Source organism: Pleuronectes platessa, chromosome 19, assembly GCF_947347685.1.
Source record: "Pleuronectes platessa chromosome 19, fPlePla1.1, whole genome shotgun sequence".
Classification (NCBI taxonomy): domain Eukaryota; kingdom Metazoa; phylum Chordata; class Actinopteri; order Pleuronectiformes; family Pleuronectidae; genus Pleuronectes; species Pleuronectes platessa.
Window position 1 is genome coordinate 13,757,438 of NC_070644.1, and position 27,643 is coordinate 13,785,080.

The 27,643-nt window shown below is 44.2% G+C and overlaps 1 protein-coding gene across 1 annotated transcript; it reads right to left on the minus strand.

Annotated features, from left to right (window-relative positions):
• Positions 1 to 1,971: 1,971 nt before the first annotated feature.
• lrrc75bb (leucine rich repeat containing 75Bb) lies at positions 1,972 to 26,882 on the minus strand. Its single transcript, XM_053411397.1, has 4 exons — positions 26,596 to 26,882; positions 21,066 to 21,194; positions 17,721 to 17,833; positions 1,972 to 4,627 (listed from the first exon to the last, which is right to left on the minus strand). The coding sequence occupies exons 1-4, from the start codon at positions 26,875 to 26,877 to the stop codon at positions 4,024 to 4,026; spliced, it is 1,128 nt and encodes a 375-aa protein (XP_053267372.1). The 5' UTR covers positions 26,878 to 26,882; the 3' UTR covers positions 1,972 to 4,023.
• Between the last annotated feature and the right edge of the window lie 761 nt (positions 26,883 to 27,643).

Consider the following 27,643-nt stretch of genomic DNA (forward strand, 5'->3'; position numbering starts at 1 on the left):
GTGAGCATCTGTTGGCAAAACTCATACGCCATGAGGAAAAGACAAAATACACAAACAATGGACATCTACATTTCAAAGCTGCGTGTAAAATTAATAATTGATTAGCACAATTTTAATGTTTCTGTTGCATTTGGAGAGCTTTATCAGATTAAACTCTAATACTTTAATGCTACATTGTCCTGGAGAAGACTCAATATTTATTTTTATTTCTACCGACAGAATTGATATTGACCTATTTCATTTTGAAAGCTGTAGACAGCTACACAGAATATTTACCTCAAACCGAGGAGGTGATGTTTTCTGCCCATTTGTTTTTCTTGTGGAATTTGGTGCAGGTTGTCGGGCCTTGGCGGTTTGCTCACATTTGCCGTATTGTTGTACTGTATTTACTTGACTTGTGTATATGCTCTACTTCCCACGACTGTACACGAGACACTGTTTGTGTTTGATAAACTGCACCGAGTCGATTTGAACCGCAGAGTGTCGGCAGCTTGTTTGAGCGTCGGCCATAAACCAGCCCAGTATCCTGTGTAATTTGACACTCCTCTGTTCAGAGGGACAAACTGGGAATAGAAGATGGATGGCTCCAGCTCCCCCCGCCCCCCCCCCCCCCCCATCCCCACTGCAAATTTGAAAATGCCTCGCTAGCAGGATGTTGCTATTATTCAGCCTCTGACGGGTCCATACAGGGCGGCATTCTCATCCACACACAATATGAAATGCTGACGTGGAAACCAGGTGCAGGGGTAGAGTTTCTAATGTCTCCCTGAAGTGTTGGAGCATTTTTAGCCTCATATAACGTCCAGATTATGTGTGACGCAGGCTCAAGTGAATGGAGCAAGTTTTGTCGACGTAAAATGTAAAGAAAAGCTCCACCTTTCTTTGTTTATACACATACAATCATTGTGTTATATGTCTCGGTAGAAGTGTGCATGTCCTGCCCTGTCTGCGTGGGTTTTTAATGTAGGAACTCCGGCTTCCTCCCACATTCCTAAGACATGGAGATCCAGCTCCTCCAGGGACCTTTAAAGGATACGGATGATGGGTGAATGGATATCTCTTGATAGATTTGATTTCAATATTTTTTCCAGTCATGTCGCTCATTTTCAAAAAGCATCTAAATAATCCTGGTACACAGCAAAACCATAAATACATCCCATCTGCAGGAGGACATTGGTTTTACGTATAGAACTCATTTTTGCAGACGTGTCTTTATCTTTGTATTCAAAATGGCTCAAGCGGCTGCTTATGATTTGAAAGAGTTTGTAGTGATGAAGACACAAAGACTCATCTTTTCGTCGTTTTTCGTCTTTTAGCTCATTTTTTGGGCTTTTCTGTCCTTTAATGGTTTTGCCCCATCTCCAAACTCAGTGACCACCACATTAATACAGTGGAGCATTTATATAGCAGCTAAAGACATATTCTGCATGAATATTCAGCATTGTCCTTGGTTGTATTTTTATTTATTTAATTATACCGTATTTTCTTCTCCTAGTTAACTCTATAAAGCAGCATTGGGCACCTTGAAATCAACTTCATAAATCACTTTGTATAGTAAAGACCAATAAAGAGCTAAAAGTCAAATAAAGTCAACATTTGATTTACATTCATCAGATGAACAGAAACTTGAATCCAAATAAATGATATTGTTGGATGTGTGAAAACATTTAAATATGAATATGTATCATAGAAAACCCCAAAGTATAATTTAATGCAGGTGAAAGCATTTATATTGTTAAACTAAAAAATTCCAGGAGAATTAAAAAAAAAATGTAAATAAAAACACAAAGCCTAATGTTCAGTTCTTTTTCTCCAGATTTGAGACCACACCATGTGGTCTTAGTTAAATATTATATGATCTGCAACATGCTTAATAAAGTCACTTTTATTTGTGCATCATGTTACAATAAAGTCAACAAAAGACCCACTTTATTCAAACCATGTTTATTTTTGAAGCAACAGCAGGCAAAAATTGTTTCTTGAAAAGCAAGCCACGATCTCATGAGGACAAAATCAACTACGTGTACCAGTGTGTTTTTTTCTTTATCATGGCAGTGATTTGTGAATGCTGAGGATTCATCTAACAGTGATGGGAAGTGAGCCAATCAGTGTGTTTTCATGTCAACAACAACATCCCCCTAAAAAACAAAGCTCGTGCAGAGTCGTCCTTAAAGTGCAAATGAGTAAACATTTCATTTCTATGATCAAAGGTAGTAATTTACTCTCCATGTCCAGAACTCACTCATGCACACAGAAGCCCACACTAATTATACTCTCAAGGACACACACACACACACACACACACACGCACACACACACACACACACACACACACACACACACACACACACACACACACACACACACACACACACACACACACCAAGCATCCTGCTCATTAACATCCTTGTAAACACAAACAGATTTTCCTGAATATTAGCATGGAGAGATAACATCTGTAGGCAGGAAACGACGTGGGCTCTGGCAGAGTGGCTTTCACATTCTGCAATTTTAAACCTTTGACTAAATTTAAAGATGGACGACATGGCAGGTCCCCAAAGGTGAAGCCAAAGCGTCTCGATCGCCCCCTGGTGGCTACATGACAGATAATTCGTTTTGAAGATGGTTTCTCTCAATTGAGGTTGTTCTTATCACGTCAATTTTTCAAGTAAGTTTGGTATTAATTACTCATTTGATTCTGTAAAAACAGGGTGAAACAAAATGATGACTGCTGAACCTGATTTGCGATTGGTCAAGTGTGTGTATCAACAAGACCTCGCTGCCGCGGCTCCAATCCCCCGATTGGCTGTACATGCTCAGACTCTGGCTCCCTACACTCGAGATGGTGGCGTTTGCGAGGAGATTCATCCATCTTCTCCACAGTCTATAGTTTATACTGAGGTCTTTCCTATTCGATTAAATAGGGAACAGATCTTTTGGACTCAACACTCTGTCTGTGGGGTCTGATATGTCCACGTTTTCGAAAACATAACACCTACACATCTAAAAAAAGACACTAGTAAAAAGCAAAAGCATTGCAATTTATTCATGCTACAACAAGGATTCATGTGCAGACTGCAGCCCCGCACAGGAGAACAAAAAAAACAGCTGTTTGTAACACCTTCATTTAACTCTGTGTGTGCCGTTGGAAACAGAGCCTTTCTCGATGCTTATGAGTTCGCTGTATAAATAGAATCATTCATGAACATAGATCTGTGGCTCGCCATCTCCGCCTCCATCAGGTCTCATTAGACCTGATGGAGGCGGAGATCGGTTCATCAGCAGCTCGCGACCGAACACTGTCTGTGTCGTCTGCATGTGTCAGGCCAAGACATCAAAGGATCCACGTGTTCTGAAGCAGTGGTGCTCAGGATTTAAATGAAGATGTGTTCAGGACGCTTCATTTATTTAACATCAGTTGCTGTTTATATTTTAAAATAGTTCTTTAGTAAATGCTTTGTTCCAACATGAAAACATGGATATTTCTATGTGAACATTATCTCACTGATTGAGGTTCATGTTCAGAGACTGTTTGTCAAAGCAAAAAAACATGAGCAGAACATGAACTGATTGATTTTCTTAAGTGAGGGATTTTTAGTTGCTTTGATTTATTCGGACTTTTCACAGAAAAGGGGCAGCCGGAGCAAAGTGGTTGGAGAAGCAGGACCGGGTAGAGAAATGTGAATTAGTAATACTCACTGCCATTTTGCCCTTGCGCAAGGCACTTAACCCCCAGCTGCTTCAGTGGACAGTGACAGATAATGGGAAGCTTCTGCAAAAACAATAGACGAAAAACAGCAACTCTGTTCAGTTGAGTCCGACTCCTCCTGGACAAATGGAGGTGGAATCGATGTGTTGGTACAAACTGTCTGCGTCACATCGCTGGACGTCAGAGCATCCGGAGGGAAACACAGCAAGTTATTATCAGAAACTGGGTTCATCTTGTGCCACGTTGGCACCAGCCCACACATGAGGCCACACAGAGGGAAACCAGTCAGTCTGAAAGGAAGCAGCTCTGTGTGATCACCTCCCACAGAAGTGCAGCGGGACAGTTTTTGACACGTTTTCTGCACCAAAGTCCCAGGCCCGTAGCTCCAGCCTGTCCACCTCCTCCTCCCTGTCGTCCTCCTCCACCTCGCCCTCCTCGCACAGGCTGGGCTCCTCCACTGAGGTCTCCATGTTGGGGTTGTAGCGACCGAGTGCCTGCGCCTCATTGTACTCGTAAATGGTGGGGAGGCTGCTGCGCAGGCCGAAGCGCCGCCGCAGGGCCACGAGCAGCGGCTGCGGCACGGTGAAGATATCCACATTGTTGCCCAGGTCGATCCAGGCCAGGCACGGGAACTTCTTTGGATCTTTGACCGTGTCCGTCAGCTCCTTCAGGATGGCCACCGTCAGACGGTTGCCATTGACGGCTAGTATGGTGAGTTTGGGCAGGCCGCCGAGGTGAGGCAGCAGCAGCCGTAAGCTCTCGTCCTGGAGCTCGGTGAAGCTGAGGTCCACGGCCGTCACCGCGTCGCTGCCGCTCTGCAGGTAGAAGGCCACGCGGTGGACGTCCCGGCCGGACAGCGGGATGCCGGACAGGTTGACCACGTCGCCCGACACTTTCTTCTTCAGCGTCGTCTTCAGACTGTGACAGAGGACACAAAACAAAGCTTTATCTCTGAGGCACAAATGTCAAAGTGATCCAGGGGTGCAAATTCTTTACTATTAACAGTCAGCAGTTCAAAAGCGTGTAAAGACAAACAATGTTTACATAATGATAGAGGTTATTGATCTATAAAGGTCAGTAATGAGGTGCCACAAGGTCCCACAGGTACAGGGAAACCGCAACGTGTGCACAAAAAGAAATAGAGTGTAGAAAGTGTCGCGATCAATAATGCAGAGAATTTGCTTTTAAATGTGTCTTGGTCCGAGTTCCTCAAGCAACAGATTCTGCCTCCTGGGCTGAACGTCATGGTCTAAATGGCAGCAGCTGTTTTCAGTTTTCAGGATCACTTCCTTCCCGGATCATCGGCGATCAGAGCAACAAGGCACAAAGTTAACACGCTGCAAACATGTCCGAGCCTATTAGAAGCAAATGTGTCAAAGTGTTTTGTGCGGTGGTTGTAGTTGTTCACTCGGGACAATGTGACAAACAGAAAACGTGTTTTCAGGAGAGATACAGATCCTTTTCTTTAGATTTTTAGAAATCAGGTCACTTGTGTTTGAAGTGTGGCGAGTGATTTAACAAGCACAGGAAAAGTTTTGCCATTTGGGAAAAATGCCTTGTTGCTGAGAGTTTGATTGATTGAAGATTGATACCAATCTCATGTCTGTAAACGTTAAATATGACTCATAACAAGCAGCTGGCCTAGACATTGGATGTGTCCCAATTCAGGGGCTGCGTCCTTCAGAGGCTGCATTTGAGGCTTTCCCATTTCAATGGCTCCTTTAAACGAAGTCGGCAAATACCCCAAAATCTGCATTGTTTCTTTTCAACACGTATTTCACCATTTGTGACTGTCCGGCAGAGGAAAAAGTTTTGTTTTGTTAAAATATCTGCACTGGCGTGGACGAGGCGGCAGTTAGGCAGAAAAACCTGAAACCAATAAAACTGAAATTCAGACTTTGACACAACAAATTAAACAAATAAGATAAACGTGTAACTTAGATTTAATCTTGCTGGTTGGGGCCTTTTGTTACATCTAAACAGCCTTTATGCTAAGCTAAGTTAGCACCTGCTGGCTGTAGCTTTATCTAATTAGCTCACACACATTTAAGCTGAAGCAGCCTTCTCATCTAACTCTATAAGCAACAGGCACGTGCACAGACATTTTGGGGGGCAGGTGCTCAAACCAAAAAAAAAGCGCACCCATTGTCAAAATTATTCATGAAATTAAAAATAATAATAAATAAATAAAAACAGAGTAGGATATTTTCAACTTATATATTTATTTTTGTTAACAAACTAACTCAAATTATCAAATTGAATAAATAAATGAATAACAGGCAAAAAAAGACAAAACAAGGCCAACTGACAGATTTGAAGCATAAGCAGCATTACCTCACCAGACTGTCATGTAGCTCAATTTAAGACCTACCTTTCATTTCAATAATTACTATCTGTCTGTCTATCTGTCTGTCTGAAATTCTCACAAGAACTCAAATAAATACCCATCAGATTTCAAAACACATTTGGGGGGAATTCCTGACGGATAGAGTCATTTTTATTCTTAAATATTGATGAATGAAGAAAAAATTGGGCTCCAGCAGAAGGGGCACTTTTCTCATCCAGGGCAAAAGGACAGGTGCTTGAGCACCACTAGGGGTCTATCTGTGCACGTGCATGATAAGCAAGCAAGCAAATGTGTGAATTCCCCCAAACTTCTCCTTTCAGCTCAGTCAGAGGTCTTTGGAGATTTAGTGCGGGACAGACAGGACGATAACCGGCTGGATGATGGACGGACGATAACAAGCTGAAGAGGCACAGAGCCGGTCCTGAAACGAGAGCGATGAAACCAAGTGATCGTCCGTTTTCAGTCCAAATGACTTTGGACAAAAGGTGTAAGGTGAATCCGTCTCAGGGACAAGCACCACTGAGAGCATCACACCTGTCGGGTTGAGTCACTGCATCTCTCGCTGGGCAAAGTGAAACTAAGTGTTCTCTCTATACCAGAGTGTGGTTAAATATTCATAGGAGCTATGAGGCGGCTGCGTGCAGGACTATAGGCGGCAGTGAAGTGTTAAGAGAGAGCCTGCCGCAGTGCATTCAACCTCTTTGTTTAGAAGGCAGAGCGAAGACGTCTGCCAAACAAACCAGGACGAAGAGGAAGTTTGTGAGACTTTGTTTGAAAGAAGCTGACAAACAGGAGAAAGAAGGTCGTGTTGAACTGGCCTGAAGTTGATCCTGTCTTTGTCTTTAGAGTCTGTTTTGCCTTTTCCTCGTCCCTGCTTCCTCAGGCGAGGATTATCCCCACATCCCGCTCGGCTCTCTCCGGTCTGTCTGGGAGGCTGTGCTCTCTACATCAGTCACCCTCGCTGCCGTGTTCAGGAGAAGGAAAAGATCTGTAGCTCGCCGGGGCCGTTATTAGAAGACTATTGATTCCAGGAGGAGGCTATAATTCATCTCTCCCTCCTTCATATCCTCACTCTTGTTCACCGCCGCTCACTTTTAAAGTCTTTTCTTGTTTCTCGGCCCTTTTTCTTCTTTTGCAATCATCACTGTCTCTGAGACCTTGTGTCCACTCTTTCATCTCTACCTGTTTTCAGCCCTGTCTGTTTGTTGGTTTGTTTGTGAGCGAGATTACACAAAAACAACTCCAAGGATTTCCACAGGACTTGGTGGAGGGATGTGATATTTGGGTCTTGAAAGAACCCATGAAACTTTGGTGCAGATCCTGGATTTGACAAACTTTCTCTAACATTGTGAGAGAGGGCATTAGGTGAGAAAGATCTGGTTTTTACTGAACGGATATCAACGAGTCTGTGGAATTCGGTGAAGCTTGATTAAACTGACAAAAATATATGACTATAATTCCATGTGAAAACAACACAGCATTATGCAAATGTATTTCTTCAGCGCCTATACACATTTTAAGATTTCATTCATTCAACTAAAATCATTAGAAACAGAAAATATATACTTATACATAGAGAGCTGAAACCAGTAAATGTTAGACCTTAGAAATTAAGTTTAATAATTCATTTTATGACCAATACATTCCTGAGCTCAATCAAATATTATTGATTTGAACTGTCGTCTTTTTAAAAGTCAGACTGCATCGGGCAGATTGTTGGCACGCTCGACCACGGGAGGTTTACTGCACCGCTGTGCCGCTTATGCACTTTACTGTAATGAAACTAATTAGGAGCATCGACTTCTGCTCTCCTGGACGTACTTATCCGAGGGTTTTCCAGCCACAACTGGATCCCTGCCCTCTCGTCTGAGCGCCTGCGTCTGTGTGGGAGGAGCAGCTCCATGAGACGGCGTCAGGCAGGGTCGCTCCTGCAGCTGAGTGGGTGGTGCGGGGGGGTTGAAATCGAATGTGCTTTTAATGAGATTGAGTGAGGGCGACTCCAGACTTCCTTCCTTCCAAATCCGGGGCCTCCCTGGGCCTCCGTGGGCACAGCTCCACCCGCAGGCTGCTGGTGAGGACGCGCAGCTAACGTCTCCAGAAACCACATCTTACACACTGTAGTCCGTCACGATGACAACAGAGCCAAACGTCTAATCCGGCTCCCTCTGATGTGGCTGCCTTGCTCGTGGGCAGCGGTGCACATCCTTTTGGACCAGCTCAGACACAAACAACTTCAAACGGCAGTCGTCCGGCGTAAACACGACGCTAACCGAGAGCGTCGACCCGCTGCACGAGGACTCATTTAAAAGCAAACAACTGAGGCGAATCCATCTACTGGCTTCCTCAGGAGCGACTGATATAACAGCACAGGAATCTAATAAGAGCCGACTCTCCTGTGTCAAGCTGTTGGCTGTTTAAACGTGGGTTCAGGCAGACGGTCTAATTGCTTTTCATAGCCTATCTTTCCTCGGGGATGTTGTTAACTTTTACTCACTGAACAAGGGTCCTCGCCGCTCTGTAGTTATGCAAACCCCAGAGGTAGGAAATAAAACATCTGGGGTTTGTGCCGTTGAAATTGTACGAGATCGCAATTATAGAAAAGGTCAGAAAAAAGCCATAAAAGTGTGTTTTAACGAAGCATTTCAGAAAAGGGGATTTTGAGGGATACGCTGCTGAGGAATCTGCAATTCAATCCGTGTCTCAACCACACTGGACGGGATTTGTAGTGGCTGACGAAAACCTACAGCGGTTTGATGGATCTCACAGGCTGCTGCTGTTCACACAGAGATTTACTCAGACAGGCTCCGATGCCCAGAGACGACTGTAACAAGTGCACACACCACGCATCTGCTCCAGCTGCGTCTCTTACGCAACACAATGGAAATGAGTTTGTGCAAAGACACTCAGCTGTCCGACTGATGGGAACAAGTGGCTAAAACAGACACAGTCTAACAATCCTGCAACAGATCAGGGGGGTTTTCAGGGTTACCCCTTTTTCTTCAAATTGAGATGTTGATTGTGCAGGTCGTATGTTTGTAGCTCTGTTAACTAACATGGTGTTCTCATTTACCTCGCTATTCGGTTCAGTTGAAGCGTGATACTCAAGCATTGGAAGTCTTGTTGTTGCCGCCTCCTCTCCATTGCTTGCAGAAAGATAATGGGATAGGTTGGTATGACTTTGACCCGGAAGGATCCATCCGTTGGAGCCTTTGTTTCTCCGGGATGGAAGGACGCATTTGTTCGGGCACATTTGACTCAGAACTTCGAAGTTAGAAAGCCTACTTGCTCCACTGTGACGCAACCAGTCTTTAAATGCAGCCTCCTAAGGATTCAGCAGCTAAATTGAGACACAGCTTATAATATTTAATTCTTCTTCGTCTTTATCTTCTTCTTTTCATTGCTCTGTGCTTTACATTCCCAGACACGATAACAGCTTCTCGATTGAAGGTCAAGTTGGATCCATTGATTTCAGCGTTAAAACTCTTTTTCTAGTGCCACTCAGCGTCAGGTCAGTCACCACTCGACCCAGTCGCATGTCTGCCGCTCCCCCACATCACCAGGCTGCCAATCGGTTTCTACTTAAAGGTGTGTAAGATTTAGGTGAAGGGGTTCTTATGTTGTTGTCCTTATATAAAATAATCCTAGTGATGTGGGTAATCATCCAAATTGTATAAATTGTCTTTACTTGAGAATGGTCCCTTCATATTTGAATCGTCCAAACTGAACAAACTAAATCTTTTGAGTTTTTATGACAACTGAAGCAGCCACACGTTTGGAAGAGGTAAGAGGTATTCAGCTGTAACATCCAACTTCACCACTAGATGTCACTAAATTCTACACCCATGAACCTTTAACTGTTACCAATTACTGTTGAGCCAGGAGGAGTTGGAGGCGTCTGACGGGGCTGACACTGCGTCCTCCAGGATTAAACCACGGCAACATTTTAACTCATTTGTTAGTCTGGTGCCAGAGTTTTAAAGAAATAGCAGGAGAAACTTGTAATCGGCCCTCCCACATAGAATACATGTTCCTTTCCATTTACTCTCATGAATAAGTGATAGCTCCAGGGACATGGGGGAGTGTGGTAAAGGTTGTAACCCCCGACCGTGCTCATTTATACTGGGGGATTTCATAACGATGACTGTTAAAGATGGTTTACATTAATATTTCATCATTGAAGAATATAAATGAGAAAAATAAATAACTTCAGAGTCTGAAGTTAAGGTCCTGTATAGACAGACCGGCAGTACAAACATGGTTTGAAATAATGAATTGATTAAATTATTAATTGCTTATAAAAATTGTGGCTGATTAATCGTCCGTCAGTTAATCGGTTAACTGATGATTTGCTTTAGGTCTGAATACCACTCTCATTTAAACGTCAACTCCTAAATTAAAATACAAGTTTAAAAAGCTGACATTCATATTAATCTTTTTTAATCAGTGGCAAGAAAGAAAATGAATCCATTTCCCTAAATGTGGAACTATTTCTTCTTTGTTTTATAGATGAGTTGCCATCGAGAACAAATTAGCGCTAGAGGAGGATACATATGCAGTACAAAATATCCTCTTATAATTATAATATGACTACATAATATAGTTTACCATTAATTCAACTTTATGCTCTTTATAAAGTAAACCTCATTAGATCGCTTCACATGCAGTTTGATAGTAACAAGTGAGAAAATATTTGTATCTTAATATTCTGCTGAAATAATTTAAAAGGATTGTTTCCACTGGTCTGGTTAAAAACCCTGAGCCGGGCCCATAGGTTTAAAAGCCCAGCGGTCTGGTGTCACTGAGCAGAGATCAGCTAAGAGGAGGAACTCTGCAAATTCATGTCCTGCTGAGCGCGCAGTGAGACTCTGGACTCATTTCAGGGGGAATGAAATAAAAGCACTTGAGAAACACTGGATGTGGATCCAGCTCCACAGACTCGTGGGATCGCCCGGATCAATGTCTGCTTCTTCAACGCTTTGGCCTCGACTTGTTTGTTGCTCGTATCGATCGGAGCGGTTCTACCTCCGGGCGTCTGTTTAATTCATGCACAGGATGTCTGGCTCAGCCGTGGGAGACCCTGCGAGGGTCTAATGTACAAACTCCTGCAGGAGAGAGAGGTGAGCTGGTAAAGGACGGCTCCTTTGTTTCTGTGCCTGTGTTTTAAGTGAACGTGCCCTCGGGCTTGTGACTGCAGACTTCCCAGCTGAACACTTCCTCAACCAGTTTGTTTAACTAGACTCCGTTTTAGCATCAAATGATGTAGCTCATGCCTCAGGGTCATTTTTTAATGAGAATCCTTTACAGTCACTCTGAGCAAGAAAAAGAAAAAATCTGTTAAATATGCCATTTTCTCTCTGTCACACTGATACCACGGTTCTGCAGAAAATGTTCTGGGAAACATGAAAGTGGTGATTGCATATACTATCTCGTGTCCTCCAGTTTCACAGAGATAATGGCACATGTGCTGGGGAGGGAAAAAAGCCTGAAAGCTCATTTGGATTTGGATTAAATTTCAGAGAAACATTTAGCGAATGGGGGTGATTAAGGCTTCGACCATTGTACGGCATCCACAGAGCAGCTCCGGGCTGTGCAGTGTTTTGACATCTCAGAGCAGTCACTGGGTTCTTGGTAACTTTGAATTTGAAATCTGGGGGGGGGGGGCTCTGCAGAGCTGACATGAACCTGGAGTGAAGCCAGAGCAGAGAGAGGAGCAGCACATGTGCCCTTAGAAAGAGAAACAGGAGAATCTATGCACAAATCATTAAAATCCCATCTGAAGATGTAGTGTTATTAATTCCCACAAGTCAATTGTGTCAAATTGGAATAGGGGGGCCTTTAAAAGTATTCAGCTTCTTCTTCATACAAGACGTTTTCCTTCATGCAAAACACAACCTGCACTGAAGTGAAAGCAACGGAAGGAGGAGCACATCACAAATAGAGGGAAAAGAACAAAGGGAGATAAACTATTACGATTCTGCAGAATGAAGGTGACATGGATCACTTCTAATAGTTTGACATCCTGCCCAAGACAAACACACGCTTGCGCCAACGACTACAAAACTGCTTGGCACGGAGCGTACCATAATGCAACAGTGCGGCATGTAAAATGCAAAATGTCCTCCACGGTGAGCTATAAATGCTCCCCTGATTTGATTTGATGTGACAAAGTGGATGCTGAGGAGAGAAGAAATACTGCGACGGAACACGTAGAAAACAGTTTGCATTACATAACTGTATATCATGGAGCAGTGCGCCTGAGTCTGCTGTATTATGTCGAGGCACAGTTATGAAACCGGCATTAAAATGCAGGGCTCCGAACACAGATCGAGAGAGAGAGAGAGAGAGAGAGAGAGAGAGAGAGAGAGAGAGAGAGGAGAGAGAGAGAGAGAGAGAGAGAGAAGAGAGAGAGAGAGAGAGAGATGGGCTGGATGGCGGGGAGGGATCTTCATAGACCGTGAAGTAAAGGATCGAGACCCACGATTCATTAGAAGAACAATAATCCTGGTTTCTGTTGTTCTTAGGCAGCAGCTGCACTATCTCAGATTTACAGTTAATACCCAAGCGATGAGAGGTTAAGTGAGGTCGAATCCCCCGCATGAAAACAAACTTGGAAATGCCGTCAATTGACTTTTAAAAAATTCAATTTATTTAAAAACTCCTTCAACCACGCATCTTTCCATTTCTTTATGGCCCCCGTGCCTTGAAGATGGGAGCAGTGGATACCGAGCATCTCTCCCCCCCACCCCCCCCCTCGTCCTCCATCAGCCTGTGCCGCGGGAAGCCCTCAATTATTGATGGATGAGGATAGCGGCTGGATCTTTAAGTCTCTATTAAAAGTGGAGGTCAAATAGAAAAGCAGCTTGAGCAGACGGAGTGAGGGCGTGCAGTCATGTGGAATATCCCACGTCCAACTTGAGACATGAGCAGAACCCTCTAAAAAAAAAACCTGACGTCTGCGATTTGGCCCTCGAAAGATGTGAATTCTTACTTCTGCACATATTCTTTTCCCAAGACTTTCTCGCCCACGCCTCAGAGGTTGACCTTGTGGGTTCGGCAGAGGTCGGGCGTGTTGAGTCAGAGCCTGTTCGACCCTCCAGCGCTCACCTCAGGGGGGTGAGTCGTCTTCAGAAATAGGACGTACACATTTTAAAGGCAGATGACACAGGGATCAGTATACAGATGCCACATGTGGAGTAAACAGACTGGAGAGAAGTTCGTTTTTTTCATTTTTTGCAGCGGCTGCGTGACAGAGAAAATGGGAAGTGTGTGGTTTACTATTAGAAAAACTGTTTCTCTGATATAACTTACATTTTTATGAATGTATATTTGATTGTTTATTTATATTACTGTATTCTTTGTTTATTTCTAGATGTGTTTGGCACATTGGGAGACCGTAAGAAAAAGAAAAAAAAAGGAAGATGGCTTATTATTGTAAATTAAACCATTTTGGGTCAATTTTACCCACTAAACAATAATGTTACCTTTTTGGAAATCATGAATTCTGAAATAACTTATTGCAATCCATCCAATAGCAGAGTTTCGATCTCGTTTGCTAGTTTGCTGTGGATGGAAGAGAAAAACAAAGAAATCAAAATGTATTTTCCAGATTTGAAATTGTCACTTTGCATCAGAATGAGTTTAAATCCATGGATCATTAACACATACAGCCGTGAGGAGCACAAAGGTGAGAGGTGCGGTGCCGCGACAGTATCACTGTGACCCCTGGAGGGATCAAGTTCGGGGAGAGAGGCTCAGAAATAACAGCGAGGAAGGGAAGCAAAAGGGATTTCTTTAAAGATTTAGAGCAAATTAGCCTGAGCAGAGCAGCGAGGAGCCGGGGAGAGAATCCCACAGAGCGCCTCTCTAATGATTAGCAGGTGAAACGCTGTCGAGGAAACCGGGGATAGAAATCAAGTTTTTGAAACACCGTTGAAAAAGATGGTGATAAGCATAAAATAACACAGACGTCTCAGAAACGTTTCATCGCTCAACCAGATCAGGTTTTAGTCAAGACGGCAGGGCGGCTTTACTAAGGGTGTGATTCAGGAGTGAGACGATGACGTTGGGTGCAACTAAAGGAAATTCGTTCTTTATTCTATACGTGCAAATACGGGGGAGAATGTGGTGATCTTATGAATATTAGTGATATAAAAGTGGGAATTTGTATCCGCATAGTCTGGAGGAGTCACGATGGCGGTCACAGGCTGGGCAGCGTCTTGTTCGTACAGTATGGAGGAGGCTACTTAAGTCTCATTCTCTGTGTCAGCTTCTGGGGATTTGAAATGTGAGCAGCCACAGGGAACCAGCGGAAGCAGCACAGGAGGATTCTCTTGTAAGGGGCAGAGAGTATAGACCGGAGCGAGGGAGAGGGCTTCAGCTGCTGGGATGGGGAGATGATTTAAGTGTTGAGCAGTGAGAAGAGCAAAGAAACGCTAGTGGAGAAAGTTGGAGGCTGAAACCTGTTAGTTAGAACTACAGACAAGATTCATGCGCTACATTGTTCGGTGTCACATCTCGACACTTCAGCTTCGATCAGAAGAGGTGGTTGGAGGGTCAAACAGCTTCAGATCCCCTTATGTCTGAGTTTCTGTTTTGTGTGTTTGTGGGAGAATTGAATTTTAACGCCCACCTCTGAGTGAAAGTCTCAGTCTGAACGTCTCTTTTGTGTCTTCCCATACAAAGCTATGGAGTAATTTGCATGTGAATGAACAAGAACAACCCTTTGCACGACAAAGAAGAATTTGACAATTACACCTATTTTCAAAAAGATGGATGACACATCTCCACTTTCTCCCATGCCGCAAAAACAAAGGCACAATATCCTGGTTATGAACGCAGCCGTCTTGTGCATTTTGGAGCCAGAGTCTGCGCAGTCGTGCAGCTGTTGTGTCACAGTCCTGCTGATGCACACACTCAGCCAATCAGGGGTCAGTCTCAGGTGTCATGAAGCTTTGTAACTTCGAACAATTCAAACCAAACTTACTGGAAAAATGATCACCTTGAATAAGCATCAGTTTGATAGAAATAATCTAAAATGAATGAAAAAATCTTTGAGGTGTATTCTAAACTGACTTTCTATTTTAGCCCATGTCCCATCAACTATTATGGAGGAGGCGGGGTCATGACCTATACTGCAGCCAGCCACCAGGCAGCAATTGAGACGCTTTGGCTTCACTTTTGATGGACGGTTTGAATAACAAAAATAAATAAACAAGTGTTGACTTGTTGACATTTGAAGAAGTGACGTCAATGGAGACCATGTGCAGATGTTCCCCGGTGTCTGAAGTGTGCATCATTAGACATGAAGTGTTTCCAGATGTTGCTAATGATGCTGCAATCAGCTCCTTGTTATCTGAGGACATCGTTTGTTATTTAACCCATTTCTTGGGCAGCTGCTTTTGTCCTTAATGTCCCCGTGTGTGGCGACTATCCTGAGCTTGATATGGATATGAGAATGAATAAAAAATGACTTTTGGCCCGGCTTCAGAGACGGAGCTGTGGGAGGAGAGGCACTTTAGTCTGAGACGTGCGGGGTCTGCGTCAGATATCACGACTCAGACAGACTATCAACGCTCAGCCACAGCTGATGGCACCTGCCCGAACAGCTGCCAGAGCCACAACTCGTTTCACTCTCATCATCAGTCGGCACGACGGAATATCAGCACTTCACTTATTCCTGCTGAGCAACGTTTTCCACGCTGACTAATGCAGCTAAATAAGAGAAACACCAGATGGACGCAGATCTCCTTTGATACACACAGAGTCTTATTGGTGACGCTAAACACTGAACAGAAGAATCGTCTGTGAACCACAGTTATTTCTTTAAATATACTCGGTTCTGTAATAAACGCTCTAAGCATCAATTATAGCCTCGCAATAAAGACGAGCAGGGAAATTCGCATCTGCAGTCGTGAGTCCAATCTCATCCAAATGTGCTGGAGCTCGATGAATCTGAAATCCAATACCAATTACAATAACATTAAAATATCCTCCGGGGACTCGGCTATACTGTATTTCTCCGAAGCCTGGCACATGCAGCTGCGGAGGAATACAAAAATAATGAGATTGCCTTGATAATATAATAAGCGTGGCACACTTGCTTTGCACTCGCAGGGTTGTAAAAGCAAAGCCAGCCGCAGTAATGAAGCTTGAGTTTTGATTTATATGTTATATTTGTGGAAGATTTGCAACCAATTGCATATATCTCACGAAACCCAATCCTATCAGGGCCTCCGCTCGAGGGCAGGCCGTCGCACCTTTCTAGATTTATCAAGCATCGTTCTCACCATCGTCCTCATGGAGAAAATGAGAATGTCAGCACGCAATATATGGTATTCCAATTCCTAAATATGATTCCAAGCGATCCTTGCAACCGAGCAGTAATTTCACCTTCCCTCTCTTTCTCCCTCTCTTTCCATCTGACAGACAATTTCCCCAGAGCCTCGGCTCAAAGCTGCAGAGCCGCCGCTGTGTGGCAACTGTTGAGCGAAATGGTCTCTCAGAACAAGGAGAGGAAGAAAATCCCACAGGGGGAAAGAAGAGCAGAGGAGGGAAATCAATGCGAGGAAGGGATTTAAAAAAACGGGAGAAATCAGGGGGGCTTGGGAACAAGTGGGAAGGTGATGGTAGGAGAGGTGGAGCAAAAGGAGGATCGATCACAGAAAAGCACCTGAAACCATGTAAACTTGCAAGTGGCAGCGAGCGTTAACGCAGAGGAAACAGTAAACCTGGGTTCAGTGGCTGTCTGGGTGGTTACAGTGGAGGCTGCGAGGGGAGCAGAGCCCAGCTCGCTAATGAGCTCACTGCCAGAGTCTGCCTGTGTTGTTTTGTTGCATGTTTTTTTTTTTAAAACCCTGCAACCAAGAGGCGGGAAGTTAACCAAAGCTGTCGGTAAAAAAAAAGTCTTTCAATCTGGGTTAATTGCTCAGGGAGAGGGAGCCTCGTGATCGTCATTTTCATGATAACGTCTCCACTACCGATACCTGTTGCCCTGTTTCTGTCGTTTCTCCCTTTCATTCCACCCGAGCTCGAATGATCACTATCAGGTTCAGATCCCAGACTGCTCCCTCCTGCTGGTTATCTCAGCTTTGTGTTTCAGCAGATCAGTCTTCATGGAGCACACCTTAATGATGTGGGGTAACGGAGGAAAAACACTCCGGGTGGTTTGGATCGGTGAAGTGTTTCAGATGGTTTGAGGCTGTTTTCATCACAATCCTATCGAGATGGAAACATGTTTTTTTTTTGCAATTTGTCACCTCAGGATTTTTATTTTCTTCCACCACTAAGTTTTCATCAGTAACAGTTATTTATCTTCTGATTTTTCTCTAGGGTTAGGTGAGGTCAATGTATTTCAACCTTTATTAAACAATAAATTGTCGGTCATTATAGGATTGAGTTCCGATTCCATTTTCCCTTCCCGATATGGATTCCAATAAAATATACTTGTGGAATGAAATCTAAGGAATAACAGTTTAAAAAAAACGTTAAACCTCTTAAACACAGTACTTCATCCCAGGTGATGGACCTTTCCCAGAATTCCTCTGAGTATTCCAGAGAGGCCCTGTGGAGGATTGTGAGCGGCGCTGATGCTCACGGTGAGGACGTGTAAACCGTGGTGCTTTTTCGATCTGAAGAGCGACGGCACGGCCGAGAGGAGACACTCACCACGCCTGAGACTTCCTCCTGGGCACGCTCTGTCTCGTCCACTTGGAGTGAGGGGTCAGGTGGTACAGCAGCTGGCGGCAGATCTTGTTGGTCGACTTGAGGGATTCTTTCTCCTGCAACAAACACACACACACAATGTTTTAAATTGAGTCGTTTTCAGACATGAATTCTGGATAATTGGGCCTGGACCTTCTCTGGAAATATCCTCCGGAAAATATCCCAAGGAAAAATCCTATGAAAAATATCGTGCTGTATTCTCACATGGGCTCATTGTGACATTCTCCAGAGGTCTTACTCGTGGGCTGGCAGGAAAACTCACATACATTGAACTGTATGAACCTGTTTTCAGTGCATGTCTAGTAGAGCCCGGACGGAGGCAGTGAGGGGATCTATGATGTAAAATTATTCATACACGATTCATACACATGTTCAAACTCAACTCAAACGTCAATGAACTGAAAGATTAAACGTCTTCCAAGCAGAGGTCATTTATATATTCTTTATTTCCGGCAAACTATTGATGTACGGATTTTCACAAGGTAACAAAATGTCTCTTTCATGCCACATGAAAACAACTGCTTCAAACATTGTCTTCATGGAAACACTAATTATTTTCCCTTTTGCCTCCGTCTTCCTCCGTGTCTCCTCCGCGCCTTCACCTTCTTCTTCTCCCTCTTCCTCCCCCGTCCAAGGCTTTAAACGGAATGGGGTTTGCGCTGAGCAGGCTAAATCGAATTAATGGTACAACACGACAACAAGGAGGCGGCACTGTGGGGAGGGAGGGAGAGAGAGAGAGAGAGAGAGAGAGAGAGAGAGAGAGAGAGAGAGAGAGAGAGAGAGAGAGAGAGAGAGAGAGAGAGAGAGAGAGAGAGAGAGAGAGAGAGAGAGAGAGAGAGAGAGAGAGAGAGAGAGAGAGAGAGAGAGAGAGAGAGGGCAATTTACCTAAAGGCGATTAACCATTCCCGCTGCCACTTCTTTTCTTGGTCGACAAACAAAACATGCCTCATATACTCTGAAAACATTCGCCGCTGCTGTTTCGGCCGCTCGGATGACTGAGCACAATGTTATACTGCATACCGATTCACATTGTGAGAGCGTTGTTGGGAAACTGAGGTGTGGAGGACTCAACCATGTAATGTGCAGCACTCTAACTCTAAAAGCAACATGAGCAATGAATCATGGGTTTGTAAATCTGATCGCATGGAAACGGAACATACATTAGATTAATCTGTAACGCCCATGACCGTACAATTATAAATGATGCGTGCTGCAGCCCTCAATATGTCCTTGACTATATATATATAATCTGAATAAATCTCAGTGGAGTGGAAACCATTGGCCAAAGAAGCCGGCAGGCCTTAAACCCAGCTCACTGCCTCTCTACATCCTCGTCACGTCGGACACAGAACCCTGCCACGGGTCAGCAGCCAGTCAGAGCTGCCAGCTCCTCGCTATCCGTCCCGTCCTCCTGGGCTTTACCTCGCCGAAGCAAAACACACACATCGGATCAGTTTCTTACAGGTGATTATCACCAGAGCTCTGTAAAGTAGAAAACGACACCGCAGCGACTTTATCTTGAGGAGAAACCATCTTTTCCTTAATCTGATAAGACCGTAATAGGCTGGAACGGCCCCGAGGTCTGTGTTCTACAGCTTCTCTGAGCTGCCGCTGGAGCTTCTTCACCCTCATACACGAGTTTGAGATGTAATTTGAATTTTAATACCTTTGATTTGTATGCCAAGTTAGAAGAGGATGAGCAGACTTTTGGTCCGATGGTGTATCTTTGACTTGTATCAACCAAATAAACCTGACCTTCATGAGCAGTCGGTTTAAATGTTGAAAAATCAGCATTCTGTGCATTCAGGCCTAATATCACTGATAGAGATAAACCTTAGACATTGGACGTTAATAAAATGTAGAGACTGATAAAGCCCTGATACACAGAATTACTGTCGCTCCATATGGCAAAGTGCAACTCAATGACGCATGGCAAGGCAAGTGGTTTATGTAACTTAGGCAAAGAAACGCTGAAATAATATATATATACTAATAATAATAATAATTCACATGAGAAGAAATAAATCCCACAGCTTCTCTGCTATAAAAGCCAGACCAGCGTACCTACAAACACCCGCCCACTGTCTGGGCCTCTCCATCTTATTAGTATTTATACACCCATCCATCCATCAGCTAAAGAGCTTATCCTTCGAGGGCTGCGTGGGTGTTGGAGCCAACCCCAGCAGATATTGGGTGAGAGGTGATAGGTGGGGCGCACCCTGGAAAGGTCTAGTGTTTCCACAGTTCTTTACAAGAGAGGTCTCTCCAGCATCACCCCCCTTCCAAGGCCACAAGGTCGTCGCCCTCAAAGAGCCCTCACGGACGGTGCCAGAGCCACGTCACTCACAGGCCTCAGTGCCACGAGCCCTGTTGACCTCGGCATGACGGCCACTGGGCAACTCCTCACACTTGCCAGTGGGAAGCAACCGGACCAGATGATCTCAATCGCAAACCTGCAGGTGCTGGAGCACAGCTGCCGCCCACTTCCCCCTGTGTGCAGGCGGACCACACAGTGACGCTGCAGAGTCAAACCCTGTCCCAGGTCGTCCCTGTGTCCTCAAAATCCATCCCCGACCTCTCCCCCCCACCACACACCCTGCATGTGTCCCTCTTTACAGCTGGGAAAGAGGTAGTCCGGGTTTTGACCTCCAGATTTTCCACATTATGTCTGCACTAAAAGTAAAGTTTACAAGAAGCTAAAACTTCTCGTAAACTTTACAGAACTTTACAGAATGCACTTTGATCAGTCGGTACAACAGGCTGAAAATGTCCACAAAGCACAAAGTTACTTAGTTTACTTACTATTCTTAAACGAACGTCTAAGAATCTGATGCAGTTATGTAACACACGTTGCTTATCTACTGCATGTGTTTCCTGACCGTTCTAGAGATAAAGGATGTTGTGTGTTCTGCAAATTGTAAAGCATTTTGACAAATGTCTTTTGTGCTGTGTAAATAAAACTCTTTGACGAGACCTAAAATACTGTGCTGTTGCATTTCCTCATTAAAAACATGAACCAGTCAATTATGAAATTTGTGAAGATTAAACAGGCTCATGATACAAATTGAAATATTTAAAGACGTCATGAAATGACCAGTGTGTCCCCGAGCTTCTGTAGTTGTTTAAAGCAAACTGACAGTTGATTGTTGTCACAATAGCCTGACAACAAACATGACGCATGTAATTAGTCTTGGCAAGTTAACACAGACACCTTGCAGCTTGACTTTGTTCGTTATAAAATTCTAATTACTGATCTGTTCACTCATGCGGAGTCAGAGAGATTCTTACCCTCTTTGGACACTGCAGGTCCCGAGCCAGACTGAGCAGCAGCTCGTGGGATATGGGGTCCACCAGGTTGAGAAAGGCTGCGTTCTTATACAAGATGTCGTTGAGCGACGTCCCCTGGAGGCCAAGGTCCTGAGAGGGGAAAGTAAACAGAGAGGCAGGGAAGTGATTCGATTATCTCTTTTCTCTTCGTTGGATGAAAGCAGTCGTGTCTGAGCCGAGCTTAATTCAATATTCGATTGATATTTCATGGATAGTTTAATGGAAAGAGATTGTCAGTGTTTATAAGCTTTTGTTCATTATTTTCCCTTTCATCTCGCTCTCTTATCGGGCCGACGGCTGATAAGGTTCTGCCATTGGAGTCGTGATAACACCCAGCTGATTAGGGGTGGGCTGGTATTTCTTTGAGCTTTGTGTGTGTGTGTGTGTGTATCTGTGCATTGAGAGCAAGGTTTACATAAGACTAAAAGCAGTGTGGTCTTTTCTTCACTTGTAGCATTACACATACACAACTCTGAACTATGTCGTCGTGTTTTGATTCTAGGTAAATGCACTTCTGACTTCTACCTCCAATCCCTTCACTAATTGAGGCGGATGTGGCCCAGGAGTTACTTCTGGGTAGAGGGTCGGTGGATAGAAGCAGGGAACAGGAAACATCCCCGGGAGTCGACGATGATATTTGTATCATCTTCAGTCAGTTTCTATTTGCAGTGACGCTGTAAAGATTGTGAAGCTGCTTCTGCAGGTGAGGCTTTGAGCGCCATTAACATAAAATGACATAATGTCTTCAGACATGTGAAATGGCCCCACCAGCAAACAGCAGCCACACACTCACCCTCATGTCTCCGTGACTTCAGAAGACATTACGCTGATTTACTCTCATTTCCTGGAGCCTTATATGAAAACCTTATTCTAACATAAACCTAACCTTAAAGCATGTCCTCCGTTTAAAATGTAATGATTTCTGTTAATTGTGCCTAGAAAAGGAAGATAGGCTCCAACTTAGGTCCCCACAACATGAATAAGACATAGACACACGGACACAAGTTTGTGCAGCTATATACAGGACACGACATTGATTTCAACAATTTTTTTTTTTTTTAAATGGATCGAGCTTGGATAAGAAACGAGTTCACACACACACACACACACACACACACACACACACACACACACACACACACACACACACACACCAACAAAGTAGATTAAAATAGCAGCGCGGCAAACAGCAGGGAAGACATGAGGCGAAGCAGATGAAACAAAATAAGATGAAGATGAAATGTTTTGAGGAAAGAAAGTCAAAAGAATTACGTCTCTGTTAATCCATAACAACTGTTACAAGCGATTTCCTCTGCCAGGGCACAATGTTGAATCATTAACATAAACTGCTGCAGAGTAGAAAAACACGTTTCACGGGACCGCCGGCCCCTCGTTTGAGTGTTTTCTGTCATGTGAAATTGCACCAGCTAGAGGAGTAAATAGTGTCAGCTCTATGGGAAATGAAAAGCTTTTTTCCAGCAGCCGGCTGGAGGCTGTGCCTGTGTAAAACACGCTCTATAAGCCCTGACAGCCCCTCACACTTTGGGGCACGGCGGAGGCAAAGAGGAAAACTCCCATCAGCATTTTCTCCTCCTCCAGCTTTTGAGTAGATTTATCACAGCGGAGCTCTGTGGGATTCCCTGGCGTTGGGCTATCCTCCAGACCAGCCCGCTGCCCGCCCTTCAATAAACCTAATTCAGTGCAGACGCTGGCTTCCACATGTGTCCAAAAGAAAAATGGGAGCACAGAGGAAATTGGAGACTATTCTGCAATGAAGACACAGTGTGTGTTGTGCAGCTGCAGAATCAGATATGATTTTTTTTTTCTGTGCAGCTCTGTGGGGGATTCACAGCTGAAACTAAAATACACACATCAGAGATCTGATCCCACGGATTAATTTGGCTGATACCTAATTATGAAAGCATGAAATGTTTTCCTAGTTGTCACCATCAGGATCCGTGCTGTACACTTGCATGGACGACTTCAGATCTCGCTTCAAATGTCCTTGTGAAAGCTGCATATCTAATCTGATGTCTGCCTCATCACGACAAAAGTCTGAATAAAACGCCGAGCTCCGGATTGCAGAGCATCATCCCACACAGGCAGTTCATTAGAATCCAATTAAATAAACTGCGGCGAGCCACAGATCCAGTGCCACAGTGTTTCTGCTTCACCGGAGGAAACATCTCAGAGCTGACAGGTGAACTCCGGCTTTGTTTACTTTCTTTCTCTCGGCCTGAAGGATTAAATATTCTTCACCGACTTGACACATCGTTGGGACCGTCAATGTAATCATCCGAGACTCTGTGGTTTTCATGTGAAAACATGAAGCGGAAGTTTCAAAGACACATATTCCCACAGCCAGGGGCAACAAAGCTGTGGCGGAGGATGAGGTCAATATGTCAGCTTAGTCAGAAGTGACAGGACGTGTGCTCCTTCTTATACATCCTGACACACGACTATATGGCTCGAGAAAGGGCATTAAGCTGACATCTCCATTATTATTGCTACACTTGTATATGTACTGTTTCCATAAAATAAAGGAGAACTTTCCACATCACATTTTTTAATCCCTGCAAATCCGCATTTTATTGAAGGTTCACTCTTTTGCTTTCAAACCCCTTAACTTCAGTAGGTCTCATGCAACGGAAGCCAACGTGTGTATTTGCATTTTGCTGAGACCACACTCACAGAAGCCTTTATTCAGACATGAACTTCAGAGCATGTCTGGACAATTGAGTTCAGATATTTTCCAGAGTTTGCTTGGAGAATGAACGAGGCCGGACGTGATGTATAAATTCTGCTGTGGAAAGCAAACGGTTTTGTTGACACCATTTGTCCTTTTCAGCAAAAGCTCCCGAGTCTCGTTGTCTTTCTAAGTTGACATATTCATCGGCCTACATGTGTTTTTTGCAATTTATATCTTCAGTTTTGCGCATTGTAGAAAGGTCACCAACACACCCAGTCGCTGGCTGTGGAGACTCTGACATGAGTCATCAGTCTTCTCATCTAACTATGTCGTCAGTATATCATATATAACTGAGCCTCTTGTTTATATCTGTTGACATGAAGCAGGTTGGAAATGTGAGAAAGAGCAGGAGGAGTTCTCCAGTAACGGTGATTATCTTCTTCAATCCTCCTACTTCAAATTGTTTTGTTGATTATATTGAATGAATATGAACTTTCTGTTGATCATCAAACCTTTGCAGCTTCATATGAAACAACTGTGTAAGCCTGGATGAATAAACATCATGAAAATGTTTTCCTCATCCACAACCCTTTAATTAGCGTCCCCTCCATTGGTTACTCGTAGCGTAATTGATATGACCATTTGCTGATTCTTTGTGTACTCATGAATACCACAAAGATCCCAAACTAATCAACTTAACAGCCCAGAAGGCAGATCTGCGATGGAGGTGTGCGGAGGCTGCTGTTATTAGTCCCCTCCTGTAATGACTTCCCTTTTATCTGAAGGGAAACGTGTTCCGGCATCCATCATCTCAAGGTGATTATCTCCAGATCCATCCGTCCCTGAGAGGAACAACAACAACAGGCGATCCGGTGCCAGCTTGTTTTTTTTTTCTTCCCCCAGTCTTGACGTATTGTTAGTCAGACACTTGGCTTCACTCCCAACGACAGGCACCAGCGGCAGCTCTCCGGCTTCACCTCGGTGAGCGATGGCAACAGTGCTCGTGCTTCGTGAGCAGTTTAAATGCCGAGCTAAGGAGAAAGAAGCGCCGTGCTCATGACCAGCAAATCTACAGATGCTCCCCCCCCCCCCCTTTAAAGATATAACTGGACCGTTTTAATAAATATGGGGAAACTCTGAAGTTGCAGATCAAGCTACGCATGAGTCCCTCCTGCTTCACATAAATAGGAATATAAAGATTTACAGATTTAAATTCATCCCTCACCCGCAGTCTCCTACCCTCGGTCTATTGTTTGAGTGCAGAGCCGCTGTCTTCAGTTCCCATCAGGGCCGTTTGCTGCTTTAATCTGCACACATCTGTATAATTTCCTCCACAGCACTGTACAGATGGGCAGGGAGCTTCATGACAGGGGCCTCTCTTGATCAGAAGTGCTTTTGTCTGAACTTCAAAACTCTTCTTGTCTGATCAATGCGCAGCCACCAGCAGGCAGCATGAAAGCTCAAGCTGAGCCCTAAACACGATTTCCTTCTTTTTTTTTTGTACCTCTTCTCCCTAGTTGGAATAAATCTCCAGAAGAGGAGGATTAAACCAGGGAAGGTGTTACACAGTGAAGTGCACCTGATAAGACAGAAACATCTTCACCTTATTGCTTTAGATAGGAGCAATGAAGCTGTGCAACACGGTCAGAATAGAGCAATTTAACTATATGTGGCATCTGAGTTTGGATTAACTGCACCTCCACATGTGGCTCTGTTTATTTAATATTCTCTTTTATGTATATTTCAAACCGTCTTCACAGCAGGGAGCCATAAACGATGTCAGGAAAAGGGGGCAGATGCGCCCGCAGCGTGCCATTCATCCAAGATTTTATGATTTTCTTTTAACCCTGAAAAGACGGTGTTAACAGGAGCTTCTGGAGTCGGATGATGTGATGTTGCCGTCTTCTGTTTCCTCTCATTTATTCTTGTGAGGTAGAGACTTTGCAATCTGCCAACTCATAGTGGACAAACATGCAAGCAGATATAATATGGGATTGACTTGCGATGTCAAATGGAAACCTGAGATAACATATGCTCTAAATGTCATTTTCTGCTGATCTCTCTCCACAAATCGTCAGGAAGATTAAACATTAAAGGATTAAAACAACATCTGTTGCTGAGCCTTCTTTTTAAATCATTTTGTGATATTTTAAAGCGTCCAGTATTCAGTGTTGTTCGGAGCTCACTGAATATTCGGAACATGAACTGGCTCCATGACCATTCCCTTTCACACAGCACAGGTGGGGGACTTGGACCAGCGCCTCAAACAAAAGAGGCATTTGCAAGTACTGCTTTACAGTCCGTGCATGTCTTTAAAGCTGAAGAGTGAAGATTACCCTACAGCCATGGGAGAAGTTGTAACAAGTAAATGATTGAATGGTTTTAACTTCTGAAAAAATGATTAACGTAAGGACTCCTGTAGATGCATGTGCCGGTTGCCAGAGGGGTTTAGAGCCGTTCCAGCTGCTGGGATCATCGTGGCTCAGATGATTTGATCACTGGCCTCTAGCCTACATTACAGATATTATTATGAGAGCGGATTATTATATAAACTGATGTTGTATAAGACATATGGTGAAAATGATGGAATGCATTCATGGATGAAATATTTGCAGTCATTTTTTTTACACAAAATTTACTGTTTTTTTTTTTTTTCTCTTGACGGATTAAAAATAAAGTGGATCTCAGCTCTTGTAAGTAAGAAAACTTTTTTGCATGCACACAAACCCAGTTTACAGAGTTAATCACAAAGTTTCATGCACAGCAGCATTAGACTGGTCCACACTGATGCGCATCTCTCACCTTCCGCAGCAGCCGGAGCACTTCGGTCGCCTGCTCCATCCTCTGCTCCCGGAGCAGCCTCTGGATCTCCCGGATCCACGCCACGCGCCGCACGTACGGGCTGCGGCTGCTCCTGCGCATCATGCCCGGCAGCTTGTCGGACCTGAGCATCAGCGAGGTGAACAAGAAGTCCCCCCCGCCACTCCGGTCCCCCTCTCCCGGCGCGTCATTCCTCTGTCGTCTCCTCTTGGACCATCTGCTCTCCAGATCGAGGCTCCTCTGCCTGGTGAGCTTGGAGCCCATGTCACTCCTGGCTTTGAGCGGACGCGCGGCTGGAAGTGGCGGAGAGACGGGGTTTCACACTGTGCAGCCAAAACATCTCACTGGAACTTACTGCGCGGTGCAAAGACACGCATCAGCCCGCAGGACAATGGCCCTGCAAAAGTTTCCAGTCCGACCTGTTAAAGCATCATTGTAATAATAATAAGAGTTCTGATAATAATAGTAACGTGGGGAGTGTCTCGCCGTTGTTCCCCCTCTTTGCATCCGTCCATGCACTGGCTGAGCACTCTGGCATCCTCTGCTTCACACAGTACTGGAGAGCTCCTCAGCCAATCACATCACGACTCTCTGCACAGCCCGAGACTGTGGGATCTAACCTCACATCATGACACACAGGATGCTACTATGGTTTGGGTAGATAGATAGATAGATAGATAGGTTGATAGATGGATGGATGGATAGATAGATAGATAGATAGATAGATAGATAGATGGATGGATGGATGGATGGATGGATGGATGGATGGATGGATGGATAGATAGATAGATAGATAGATAGATAGATAGATAGATAGATAGATAGATAGATAGATAGATAGATCAAATGATGTATGGATGTATATATGGATGGTGGGTGGATGGATTAACTAATGGATTAATGGATGGGTGGATGGAGTGGATGGGTGGGTGGATGGATGGATTAATGGATGGACGGATGGTGCGTAAATTGATAAAAGGATGGATGATGGCAAAGGATCAATGATAGATAAATGTCCGAGAATATAATT